The following is a 13,204-nucleotide window of genomic DNA, read 5'->3' as shown; positions in this document are numbered from 1 at the left end:
TAAACTTACCTGATGCCCACGTCCACATCTGGGCCCACATCAGCAAATCTCCATGTGCAGGATAGTGTTGGCTTCCACCTGTACCCATTACAGGCTTTGTGCGAGGACTCACTCCTGCAATTCCACTTTGGCCAGTGCCCAGGGCTGGGTGAGAGCAGCGCTGAGTGGTTCTGTGCTGGCAGGAGCCTATGGCTGAGCTCCCCTCCCTGGGAACCAGCAACAGGTCTCTCTTTCCCAGGCAAGAGCCTTGTCTCAGAGGTACCCTTTCCCCTGGGCAGCTTCAGTGTAAGGGAAAACTGTATAGGGAAAAACATATGGGCAATGAAGGAATGGGACAACACAAGAGACGTGACCATGTACAGTCATACAGAGTCCAGATGGGGGCTTTTAGACAGAATTTCAAGTGGTTCATTAACACCTAAGACCAGAGCCCAGCTTGGCCAACAACCATCATAGCAGCCAGACTCTCCTGAGCACTGCCAGTGCAGGACCATGTCTGAGAGGAACTCCTGCCGTGCAGCGGCCCTTGGGCAGGAGTTCCAAGCTCAGAGCTTTGCAGTCATGGTGCTGGGGAGGAGGAGGAGCCTGAACCCAAAAAGAGGAAGATATGGGAGCTCCAGTGTACAGAAACAGAGCCATGCCCAAGCCCCTCCAGGCTGGGAAAAGCAGGTACCAGCATTAGCACTCAGGCCACCACCTGTGCAGGCACCTTCAGAAGAGTGTGGGGGCCTAAGGAGGGAAAGGAGAAACACCCTCAAAGGTGGCAAGTGGCTCCTTTGCCTCTGCCCACATTGATTTTTTACGATTTCCTCCTGCTCTCCTCACCCAGCCTGTCCTAGCAGGGCACAGGGAACAGCTCACTCTGCCAGCACTCTACAGCTCTCTCCCCACTGAATACTCCTCCTTGCATGCTTCTTTTAAAACTTTTATTCAACAATATAGAATTCTTTCAATTATAGTATAGAACTGTCCATCATGATACCACATCCCCTGCAACCCTCATGTCCTGGAAGAGACAGGCACAAGCTGGCTAACCATGGTCCATCAGAGGTTGGGGGGGAACAGCCGGAACAGAGGAAGGAACGACTAACCAACAACTGCTTTGCACACCCTTCACATTTCCACGCTTTCTGGGTCAGGAAGAGCTCAACAAGGAAACGGAGGCAGGAGAACCTTTAACACTCGGAGGGAAGGGCTGCGGTCATAGCGAGGCGAGTGCTGTCCAGCCAGGCGCGTGCCCCACTCTGAGCCCTGCCCGCGCTGCGCAGTCCGCCTGCCGTCGCTCTACCGTGCCGATAGGACGTTTGATTTGGTTCTCATTCTGCTTATGGAAAATTGGGAGCAACAGCATCGGACCTGAGGAGAGACGGGAGGAGGGAAGTGAGCGTCGCGGGGCACTGCCATCTTAACACAGAGCTCCTCCAGCGCCATGATGAGGCGATGGGCTGGCACCCGTCTGCCACCCCACCCCCAGCCAGGCCCAGGCGCACCCTCCATGGCCCTCTGGATGTACGGACAGCAGGGGAACCTCAGCCTGCTTTGGAAGGCGCAAGAAAGGAAGGCAGGGCCGAGCAAGGCAAGGGAGAGATGCAGTCCAGCAAAGCAGAACTTTCACGGACAGCCAAACACAAGTTTGGACTTTTTTTTCCATGACCTACTGTTTTGAGTTTCCTTCCACTACCACAAACACCTCCCATAATTCCACTAAAAGCTCCCATCATGCCCAGAACACTTGCAACAGCCACAGACAAACTGGCAAAGCTGCTTACTGCATCTGTTTCCTACTGCATCCCTCAGTGGCTGATGGGGCTGGAAAGTTTTGAGCCTTTCCTCTTAGAAGGCATTCAGCTAAACCCATGCTCTGCTAGAAATCTGGAGCCAGGGCAGCTGAAAGGCCAGGAACATGCACTAGGACTCTCCTAAATTTCTCCAGGAGAAAGCAGATGAAGATGCATGTTCCCCAGTCCTCTTAACTTCCTAGGGACTCTTCTCCAGCTCCTGGCTGTCTCTGCAGGCAGGAGAATGCTTTGCTAAGGTCCAGAGAAAAGAAGGGTTTCCTGATCGGAGTTCTGGAAGAGCCAGCAGAGATAAACTAGCGCAAGCTGCAGTCAAACATCCCCACTGCCCTGGGATCAGGAGACTCCACACCCTCCTCTGTCCCAAACTACCCTTGCTCAGCTGCTGTTTCCCTCCAGGATGAATCTGTCACTGCTCATCCTACCCTACAGCTGGGGTAGCGATGTGGGGAAATAAGAGGCAGGTTGTTCCAGCTTCTCTGCTTACTGCAACCATGGAAAGCCACTTCAGTCACTGGAAGAGCAACTCTCTTCCTCTGCTTGAGGGTACCAGGAAAGAATTTCTGACTCAGGCTTACAGAACAGATACCACACACCACCTTGAAATTCCACCATCGGACACTGCCAAGCACTCATATGCAGCACTCTCATATATGGTGATCAACAGTGTTCACCTATCAAAGTTCCCCCATTCAACCCATTTTTCTTCTCCCCACCTCTCCTGCCTTGCCCCTCCAGAAGCTGGGAATGCCAACACACAAGAGCTGGAAAACAGACAAGTTTCTCCCATAGCAACTTGGACACACCATGAGAAACATCCACTTCTCAATGGAGCAATTCAATAGATATTTAAAATCAGTTCAAAACTTGATAAAACCCCAAACCAACCCTGCTGGTATTGGCACAGCTTAAGAGCACGTGAGACTCCCCTGCCCCTCAGGCCAGGCAGCCAGGAGGGCGGGCAGATGGAAGAAGAGAGGGCTGGGAACACTCACCAGTGCCTTCAGCAGCCTCTGCGGGAGAGCAAATGTTAGCGAGGCTCTGCAAGATGGCAGCAACCACAGGCTGCTCCTCACCCTGGACACCCAGAACTGCCCCCATGTCCCTGGGTGCGAGGAAAGAGCTACCCCCTGCTCAGCATATCTTTAGACAAAGCCATCCACCCAGGCTGAGAGCTGACAAGCATGGGTGTACACACATGGAGAATCCCCATTTCCAGCTGTGCATTGGTGACCTGGTCTGATCCACCAGGTAACGGCAGAGCGAGGTCTGTCCCTCAGGCAGTGCCTGTTTGAGGCCAGTGGAGCACAAGAGCTGACTCCCACACTGTGCCCAAACCCTTGCACCTCCTCTGCGGCCCTGCGGCAGCAGAGACAATCTGCCACAGCGAAACTCTCAGGGCTGGCAGCAGGAAGAACTGCAACCAAAGACTGAGTGAGAGGTCCCAAAAAAACACAGACAAGAAGGGCTGGAAGAGCCAACCTGCCCTTCTGGAGGAGACAAGGCCTCCAGCTCTCAGGCCTTCTGGCTATCCCATAGATTTGAGACGGCAGACATTCAGACGTATAGATATTTATTGGTTTCAGTGAATTATACAAATGGATTGACCTGCTGTCGATGCCAATAGAACTTTATTGGAATATGGAATGTAAACAGATGTTTCAAATAGAAACATTGCAACCTTATAAAAAATTAACTATTTCAACAATGCCGCAGAAGGAAATTCTGTGTTTAGGTGCTGGTGGGAAAACACTATCTCCAGCGTCTAGGTTTGAGTGTCACCAGAACCACTTGATGAAGTTACACACAGAACAAGTAGAGGAGGCAACTGTGAATTGTGGGGCTATAAAGCCATCGAGGGATCTGATGAAAGAACCCACAAGATGAACCCCCCACCCCCCAACAGGATCGGCACCCCAGAATTCAACAAATGGCTGACTTTGTTAAAACACTGCGTGGGATCCCAAGGCCTGGATCAGTAGCTGCACAGCCCCCGCCCCGACGCCGCTGTTCGTTGATCCTCCCCCCTCCCTGTGCTCTCCTCCCTGGCCTCCTCTCCACTCCTCCATCCTGCGGTGCTGGATTGAACCGCTCCAGAGCTGTGCTCTGGCACAAGTCTGCGTCTGGCACGAATTCTCATAGGAGCCACGTCATGAGGTACGTGGTTGCACACCTATCACAAGAAATCTTGCAACACTGACTTTCCTGAGCTCAGTGGGAAAGTCTGGATAGTCCCTCCCCTCTCCTGCCACAAGAGCAGCCCTCACATTCACAAGTTTCCAAAGCAGGTCTATTGAGTTTCTTCTCAGAACGAGCCTTTGTCAAACACACTGGAGGGGGGGATCTCCTCTCCCCAGCAACTCGGATCAGTGCCTTCGTTTTAATGCTCCAAACCAATCCCGAGATGCTGCTGGGTTTGTGGGTTGTTTTTTGTCGAACTCCCCCTCCCTCCCTCCCAACCACCCCGGCATTCACAATTGAAACTGGAATTCAAGGGCCAAATTCAAGCCCAGAGTGAGCAGTAAAGACTTGAACCTCAAAACAGAGTTGCACCTGCTGACCCCCAGCCTGAATTTGGTTCATTCAGAGTCTACAAGTCAGAAAGGCAAGTTCAGAAAGAGGCATGCTAAGGACTGATGGTGGAACAACCAATTTGTCCCCACCAGTGTGGTGGGGAAGGCTGGACTGAGAAGGAAGAGAAGGATCCATAAAGATGTGAACCAGAATCAGTTGTGTGGAGCCCTGGGGATATCACTACATATTTAGCTCTTGCAAGACCATTTGCCCAGGGCTTTGGTACCACAGGGTTAGAGTTACATTAACCACAACCACCAGAGAGGAACTGAGGTTTAAGACCCCCCCCCAAGGTTAGATTTCTGCCGAGTATAAAGGGGAGGGGAAAGAGGGGGGGGTCCTTGGTTCTTTTCCCTTCACTGTGTGACCGAAGGTTTTGCTTTTATTTGTAAACATCTTGAATTACCCGTCGTTTTCCAGTCCTCATCGTGCTGTTGTCATGCCACTGGAGAGCACAGCGTTTTCTGAGCTGGGCTGGGACTGCTCCTTCACCACTGGATCTGCAGGAGACAGACCAGGCAGGAAGAGGAAACAGTATTTAATAAAGCGGAAGCTCCACCCAGGCAAATCCTTCCAGAGAAACTGCCCTCAAAACGCACAGAGCTGCTAAGGCTTCTGCAGAGTGGGGAGCCAAAATTTGCCCCCACAACCCACAGCTCTATCCCTGCTGGCCCCAGCTACTCCACAGACTCACAGAAATAGGGGTGATCCATCGCCTCCTTGGCAGTCAGCCTCTGTTGATGGTCATATCGCAGCAGCTTGTCCAGGAGGTCAAGGACTTCAGGACTGACCAGGTGTCTGTTCTCACTGTGGATGAAGTTCTCCCAGCGCTTCCGGGAATGCCTGCAAAGGGACCAGCTGTCACTGCACAGCAGTACCATGATGTCCCATGGGAATCACCTGCTGCCCGCCACTTCTACTGCTCAGCAAACACCTGCCAAACTTGGAAAATCCTCTTCTTTATGTACACAATGGTATGGATCTCCTGTGCCAGGAAAGGTACAATATTGCACATTCCCTGCTGTCTACAGGGACTAGACAACAGCATGTGGCAGGCACGGTGACACCCTTGGGGCCAGAACTGCTCTGGCTTGCCAGCCAGCCTCACAGAAGCTGTCCTCACTATTCCATCCATTCCTCTTGTCCTTTTCAAAAATCTCAACTGGAAAACTCTGAGCACTCAGCCCACACTTAACTGCAGTGTCTACACCTCCACTTTAAGGACGTGAACAAGCAGGAGAAAGAAGAAATAGGGGATGGCTCATGGATCATGGGAGAGACAAAAGGAAAGAGCCTGCATTTCAGTGACTTCCTGAGATGACATGAGCAGCTAGATATGAAGCCTGCAAGCAGCATTGTTATCCAGAAGATCAAGCAGGCCTTTGCTGAGAGTGCCTCAAGGCTGTAGATATCAGTTTATCTCCCTCTCTGTGCTTACAAGTGAAAAAAAGGCAGCATTTCACTTCTCCACTTACTGGCCCAGGATGTCGTTGAAGTGCGGGTCCAGTTCTATGTGGTACTTCTTGAGATACCCATACAGCTCATCTGTGCCCAGGACCTTTGCAATGCGAACCAGCTGGAACAAAAGGCATGTTCAGAGAGCGGAAGGGCAGCCTACCACTCTTTTGCAGAGACAGAGCTGCCCAAGTCTAAGAGCCCTCCTTCTGGAAACATCCCAGACAGAAGGAGTATCTCCCTTGAAACTCGCCTTTGCAACATGTGCAGAAAACAAGTTTCCTACACAAGGCAGCAAAATCACTGATGGCTTAACCAACCATGTAGCAGCATCCTCCCAGCCTGGCAGTCCCATCCCCAGAGCCTCCCCACTACACACACAGAGATGAACTGGGGACAAACTTTTCACAAAATAAGCCAGGTAGCAATGTCTTTACTTGGTCATAATTGTCCTGGCCGTGGAAGAAGGGCTCCTTTCGGAAGATCATGCTTGCCAGCATACAGCCTAAACTCCACATGTCTAAGCTGTAGTCATACATCTGAGGGAGAAAAGGAGAAGCTGTCAGAAAAGACACACTCACCACAGCCTGGTTCCCCACCAGCACAGGCAGCCTCAGCCTTTGCACTTCACAGCCAGCCTCTCTCCAACCCAGGCAATGCCCTGACAGGCAAAACCAGACAACCCAAAGGTGGCTAAAGTGCAGCCACAAAGTGTTATCACTGGACAGCAAGGAGGAGACAGACTCTTACTTGGTAGTCCACAAGGAGCTCTGGTCCTTTGAAGTACCTAGAGGCCACACGGACATTGTATTCCTGAGCTGGATGGTAGAATTCGGCCAGACCCCAGTCTATGAGCCGCAGCTGAACATGCAATAGAGACACAGAGTCATCAGCCAGGTAGGTGAAATCACATTGGCCAAACCTCAATCCCTTGATGCAAGTGTGGAGCCCAGGGTAGAGGGAGGCCCTCTGTGGAGAGGACATGCTCTCAGCAGTTCTCTGATCAGGTTCTTCCCTTTCCCCTAACACCAGCTGGTGGGGCAAAGCCCAGCTTAGAGAGCTCCTCTGCCTTCTGAGTCCAAGCACAGTTACTGCTGGCTCCTTACCAGCACCACCAGCTCCTTGAGTACTAGGGAACAGGCAAAAATCTTATCCCACTGTTTAGAAGGGCTGGGCTGAAGGCAGTGTTGATTTTACCTGGGGACTGAGAGCAGAAAATGGGGTAGGAGGGGCTCAGCACATCCTGCAAGGCAGACCATCTCCACAGGTACAGGGATGGACAACCTGCTTACTAGGGAAGGACACCAGTAAGAGATTCCCTTCCTTATACACCTTGCCTTGCCTGTACAGCCACTGCTGATTGACAGAGAGGAACCTGTGGACCAGCAACTACTTCCTTGACACAAATTCCAGGTCCCTGGGACAGGTACACACAGCACCTGATAGGATACAAGTACCATGATGGGGTGGGGTAGGTCCCTGAGCTGCCCATTTCCATGGCAGTGAGCTGGGAACAAACATTTCCTGTGGTCTAACCAGCATACCCCAGCAGTGAGGAAGCCATGGACTCCCACTGCTGTGCTCTCCTGTGGGACTTTGACCATCTCCTGGTTCTGGCACAGGTGGAGGGGAGCCAGTAAAGAAAGGTTAGAGGGGTATATGCAGCTGCCAGGGCTATGGGTACAGAGGCAGCAGAATTTCAAGTTTCCCTGGAAAAACCCTGCTTGTAAGCCCTGGTGTCACAGTACCTTTTTCTGTTGGTGGTCTATCATGACGTTGTGGGGTTTGACATCCCTGTGCATGATTCCCATGCTGTGACAGTAATCCAGGGCCTGGCAGACACACACACACACACACACACATTAGACATGGCTGTAACCACAGGCACAGCATTACCAATATAACAGACAGTTCTTAGCCAGAGGCAAGAGTTCACAAGAAGTGCCATAACCCTGGTACGTGAAACTGGCAGTTTCAGCTTTTACACTGCATGCAATGAAGTGACAAGCTGGCAACAAGACTGTATGGACCTTGTGCCCTACTCCACTCACAGGTCCTGGAACTGTGTTCCCTGCACTATTGTTGAAGAACACAATGCAGAGAGGTGTCCCACCTGGTGACAAGCCCAGTGCTCCAACCTGGGTAGCCCTGTGCTTCCTTGGTCACACTCTCTCCCCTAGAAAGGGAATGATTCCCACATGCATGCAGTTTTATGGCCTTCCAATGTGACTTTCCACTTGTGTCCGAAAACACACTCAAGCTAGAAAGTCATCTCTGCTCTGCTGATTTAAGCCAAATTGCACTTAAAGAAGGCAGGTGATAGCACACAAGGGAGAGCGAAGCTGCTTCAAGCTTGTAGGCAGGAGCACACATAAGCTCCCCAACTCCATGACCTTGCACCACTTGCCCCCCCAACGCAGCTGTTCCCTTGAGCAAGGGGGTGAGAATGTTGTGTTCTCATCTCCAAGGGGAGGGAGATCCATCCATCAACATCTATCAGATGCTATGAGATCTCCAGCAGCATGGGAAGAGGGTACAGCCTGTAGTCATTCAATATCCAAGACATCAGTGCCAGGGAAGCAACGCTGTCCTTGGGCCCGTGCCACAGTGGGAAGCAAGGAGGCAACAGCTTCCATCACAACAAGGCCTCAGAGAACACCCCTGCAGTGACATGTGGCCTCACAGCCCACAGGACTCACAGCAAACGCTGGTCCTGGATCTCTGGTCCAGGAGATCTGTAACAGGTTACATAAACTGCTTCCAGGGATGAAGCTCTTCTAGTGTCTTGTGTTGCCCAGGCTCAAGGATCATCTACACTTCATCACCCCTCCTATCCTAATCCCAGGCTGCCTCAGGCTCACTCCAACATCCAGTAGGAAGGTCCTTCCCTTGCAGACAGGTGGGCAAGCTTGGGAGTGCAGAGAAGAAAGCCTCCCTTAAGCTCACTAGATCTGTTGCAGTCATCATGTCCCGGAGCACAAAGGGCTCTCCTAGCCTGTCCCGCTCATTTCCAGAAGCATGGGAACTGCAAAGTGCCAGCCCAGAAGTGCCAAGGCCCTGCTAGGACCTGACAGAGCCAAGCTGCTGCTCCAGCAGGTCAGCACAGAACAGCCCTGGGATCGGCCAAACCTGTCAGCTCTCCCTCGTGCCCTGCTGCCTCCCCTGTCCTGCAGCTGGAGACCCCCAAGAGCCAGTGCAGCACATCCCACAGACCTGCTATGGCTCCTTGAGGGAATTTCCATGGGGAAGGGCAAGCTAGGCTAGTTAAGAGGAGGTATTTAGGGCACTCCTCACCTTTCATCAGAGGGGCAAGGAAAGCTTTGGCTGGGAGGTGTCAAAGGAAAATACTGATGTTACATGTAACAGCTGGCATAACTAGTGGGCAGAATTCACCTTCTGGGGCTGCATTTGAATACTGCAGCAGAGAAAAGCCTGGAGCTGGCAATCCCTCTCTTCCATTCTCCCTAGCATCATAGTTCCCCAGCCCTGCCTCAAGGACCTTGTCCTGGGTCTGGCTGTTTTTCTGGGAGTTGATTTTCCTCACAGCAGCCCTATGGTGCAAGAGACATAGGGAGACCAAGCACGGCTCTACCTGGTGAGTAACAATCACAAACACTTCAGACCCCAGAGGATCACAGACTCTTTGGAGGTGACCAAAGGCCCCCAGTTTGGCTGCAATATCTCACAGCAACAAACCAGGTAACCTGATCTCTTCCCAAACCTTCCCAGGATAAGAGACTTGGATTCTGCACTGAACACGAAAGAAGTAAGTAACCTCTTAGCAACAGTGCCCATGAGCCCCACTACTGCCACTCTCATTCCTGGTCTCCCCATCCAGACTGTCATGTGCAATGCCACTCACCTTAAGCAGCTCATACATATAAAACCGAATATCAAAGTCTGTCAGGATCTGGTACAGTTGCTGAAACAGATTTGGGTAGGGAGGGAAAAAAAAAAGAGACAAAAAATAAATACTCCAGATTTGGATCAGTTTCATTTCCTGCACCCCACCTGCCTCCAATCATTGACCCCGTTCCAGATTCCATATGAATGCTACCATTCCCAAGGGCTTTCCTGGTCTCAGACCTGCCAGGAAATCTAGAAAGGATGCAAGAGCTCCTGCGAAATGCTACTGGGATCATTCAGACTTGTCACAACTTTCCACCAGGAGGTGGGCAGGCTGTCTGTCCAAAAAAGCAAAAGCTCTGGAGGAGGCACAGACAATTGTGACTTTCTGTTGTCAAGTCCCTGTGATGACTTTGCATGCCAGCACTGACAAGAGCATTCAGAGCAGGTGGGCTGGGAACACATGGGAAGGTGTCCAGGTGTTCAGGGTGTTGCAGGGAGAGGAAAATATCAATCTAAAGGAGCCTGGGGCGGGGAAGCACAAAGAGAAGACCCAGCCTTAGAGCCACAGAGGCTCCCCTCTATCCCAGGATAAAGGCTAATGCAGCTCAAGAACACAGGGATGCTTGTGTGGCCAAGGAGAGCATGACTCAAGCATTGTGGGGAAGTGCTCATTGCCACCATCTCTTCTCCTGTGTCCTTCTGTGGCTGCTCATGTGGAAGTGACAAAGCTCCAGGGGGCACTTTAACCTACCCTGTGCCACCAGCACCATCACAGGAAAACTCCTCATCCTGCTGCTCCCACACCAGGTCACAGCTGCCCCCAAATTTGCCTTCTGCTCTGTATCTGTCACTGGCTGTGGTGTCAGCCCAACCTTGTTGAACTGTTCTCTTCCAGGGAAAGCAAGGCAAGATGCCAGGGCAGGGGAAGGAAGGACACTCACAGGGCAGCAGTGAGACCAGACCTCTCTGCCCTTTCTTACAAACACGGATCATCTCATAGCTCAGACAAATCACCAATTGCATCAGCACTGGAGCCCGCTGTCCATCATAGACACCACTTGGCAGCTTCAGGAAAAATCCCAGAGCAAAGGATTGAAATTCACACTCCAAAAAAGCAGTTCTGGCCCTGGATCCCCTCCAGGCCCATGCTGAGATCCTCAGGTTCCTGCCTTACTTAGGGCTATCTCCAAACAGCCACCCCCCCAACCCCAATACCGCTCTCAGAAATCGTTTGACAACATACAAGTGTCACTTACACACACAGAGCTTTAACAGCCTCCAGGACACAACTGCATTGTATTCTCGTGAGCTGGGATGATCCTAACGCTTTGGAGCAACCCACTGAAGCAGACAAGTGAGCAGGGAGCAAAAAAGACATAGCCACAAGCTACAGAGCCATAGCAGGGATGGATTTCCTGACTTGTGCACAACTGATGCAGGATGCAGGGCCAGCAGAGGACAGCTGAGTCCTTCCAGAAGTCTGTTTAAATGGCTTGCTAGGAAACAAACACTGTAAGAAATGTGTAAAACATGTCTTTCTGGCATTCACTGCCCTGTTCAACTTCACCTGGCAACATCAATGCACCTGGGGAAGGAGGGCAGGAAAGGAAGAGGCAGTACAAGACTAGACCTCATTTTCCCTATTCCCTGGCTCTCTGCCTCTTGCTGCCTGTAAGTGGGAAGGGGATGAAAGGGACGTCACCAAAGATGTCCTTCTCAGACCCACAATGCTGTTGCTTCTCTGGCTCATGGCCTTCAGCACTGGGCCATGATATGGTCAAACACTGTTGGGCAAACAGCATTCAACAGATTTCCCTACAAGAGCTGCCTGTGAAACCCAGCCCCTGTGACCTCTGTCAGTGCAAGGCCAGCAGTGTGGCCAGCAGTGCCCAGTTCTGCTCACACAGGGAACAGTCCCTGCAGGAGCCTGCTCAGCCCTGCAGGCAGCCAGTGAAGGCAGACAGCATTGAAGGACAGAGCCAATGTTTCCACTGCAAGTGGGTCCTGCACAGCAGCTGCCTCAAGCAGGCTTTGACAGTGGGCTCCAAATCCCCTTTGCCCAGCCTAGCAGGGGCACCTGCTTTGCAAACATACCCCATGCTCTGTTCTTACAGCTGTCTCTGTGGAGTAGGATTATCAGAAACATCACTGTGGGGATCACTCAGATCCAGCTCAAACATCTGCTCAGCACTCAGGATCCCACAAGGCCTCCGAGACCTGGGCTGGTCTCCTTTCTCCATACAGAGCACTGGAAAGGCCAAACCCACCCACAGGCAGCCACTACCCCTCTCCAGCTTTTGGTGATATTTTGGCACACATCACATAACCAATCATAAATGAATCCTGTTAGTGCCCGAGGAGACAGAGACATGCTGCCCTCACCATGGGGCTGACAGGAGCTGAACGCTTATTCCTCTCCCTTGAGTGAGCAACACAGCTGGCTACGTGCAGGAAGCAGCATCTGCAGAGCAACAGGGTGGCTGTGAGGAGAGACACTGCTTTGGGGTGCAGGGCAGCAGCAGCAGCAAAAAAAAAAAGGAAAACAGTTCCCAAAGCATCCCAGTCTTGGCAGCCACACAAGGGAGACGAATCTTTTATACTTCTGCATTGCTTATGCAGGGCAACAACCATTTTTTAAACAAACCTTGGATGTACAAGGATAAAACCCATGCACACATTTCCCTCACAGCAGTTTGGCCTGAAAATTCACCAAAGTGCAGGTGAAGTGGAAGACTTGACTCAAAAGCCCACTGTACCCAGGCTGAACAGCCTGAAGCAACCTTCCATTGCTCACCTTTCTTGCCCATCTCATCTTCAGCACCAAACCTGCTACTGTGTTTTAAGAATGAAATAGCAAACCCAACCCAGAACTGCTCCTTGAGACCTGTCTCTGCCCCCTTCTTTCCTAAGGGATTTGCCTCTTTGGGGCAATGAAAGGCACAGTACCAGGTATGCTTACAAAATACGTGACAGCTGACAGTGGCTGAAGTACAGGCGTCTCATTTCTAGTTTGAAACCAATTAGCAAAAGACATTTAATTTCACTGATGGTTACTCAGTTGCATGTGGCTCTGCAGTGCAGCTTTCATTTAAGGCAAATTACCGTGGGGAGCTTGAATGCGCTCAGATGACAAGTAATGCAGCAGTTCTGAAGAGAAACACTAACCCTACTGTACACAAGCTGCTGTCCTCACAGCAGAATACACATCCAGTCTGGCTCCAGCTCATCCTCCCGGCAAGTACAGTGCTGTCACTTCCAGAAGGGACCCAGACAGGTAATTTAAGAGAATGTAATCAGCTCCGGGGAGGTATCACCTAAGTCTCCTGTTTATACCATCATTTATGAACAGTGAAATAAAAGCTTGTGCTTCTGAACTGGGATCGTTCACAGCCAAGGCTTAGACCCCACAGAACTGCAGCTTCTGCCCAGGCACAGAGAGCTGAGGAAACCCAGCAGCCACTTCCATGGGTGCACTGACATGAACAGTGCTCTGCCATTTGAACAGGCAAAGGGGTCAAAGTATTAACATC

The 13,204-nt window shown here is 51.5% G+C and overlaps 1 protein-coding gene across 4 annotated transcripts in view; it reads right to left on the bottom strand.

The window, feature by feature from the left end:
• The window catches only part of CSNK2A2 (casein kinase 2 alpha 2), a 29,964-nt gene that overhangs the window by 1,852 nt on the left and 14,908 nt on the right, over positions 1-13,204 (bottom strand). For 2 of the 4 annotated variants that reach the window (XR_007206312.1, XR_007206313.1), the window contains exons 5-13: positions 9,688-9,747; positions 7,574-7,657; positions 6,576-6,686; positions 6,263-6,364; positions 5,846-5,946; positions 5,065-5,213; positions 4,777-4,870; positions 1,092-1,356; positions 10-296 (exon numbers count right to left, since the gene is read on the bottom strand). Coding sequence is in view for 2 of the 4 variants with exons in the window: in XM_048316444.1 (XP_048172401.1) it covers positions 4,794-4,870; positions 5,065-5,213; positions 5,846-5,946; positions 6,263-6,364; positions 6,576-6,686; positions 7,574-7,657; positions 9,688-9,747 (684 nt within the window). In the remaining 2 variants the exon portion in view is untranslated. Of the gene's footprint in view, positions 1-9; positions 297-912; positions 1,357-3,352; positions 4,871-5,064; positions 5,214-5,845; positions 5,947-6,262; positions 6,365-6,575; positions 6,687-7,573; positions 7,658-9,687; positions 9,748-13,204 lie in introns of those variants that run through there. The other 2 variants (XM_048316444.1, XM_048316443.1) reach the window with 2 other exon arrangements.

Source organism: Corvus hawaiiensis, chromosome 12 (assembly GCF_020740725.1).
Source record: "Corvus hawaiiensis isolate bCorHaw1 chromosome 12, bCorHaw1.pri.cur, whole genome shotgun sequence".
In the NCBI taxonomy this organism is placed as follows: Eukaryota; Metazoa; Chordata; class Aves; order Passeriformes; family Corvidae; genus Corvus; species Corvus hawaiiensis.
This window is presented reverse-complemented; position numbering and strand designations above follow the sequence as displayed.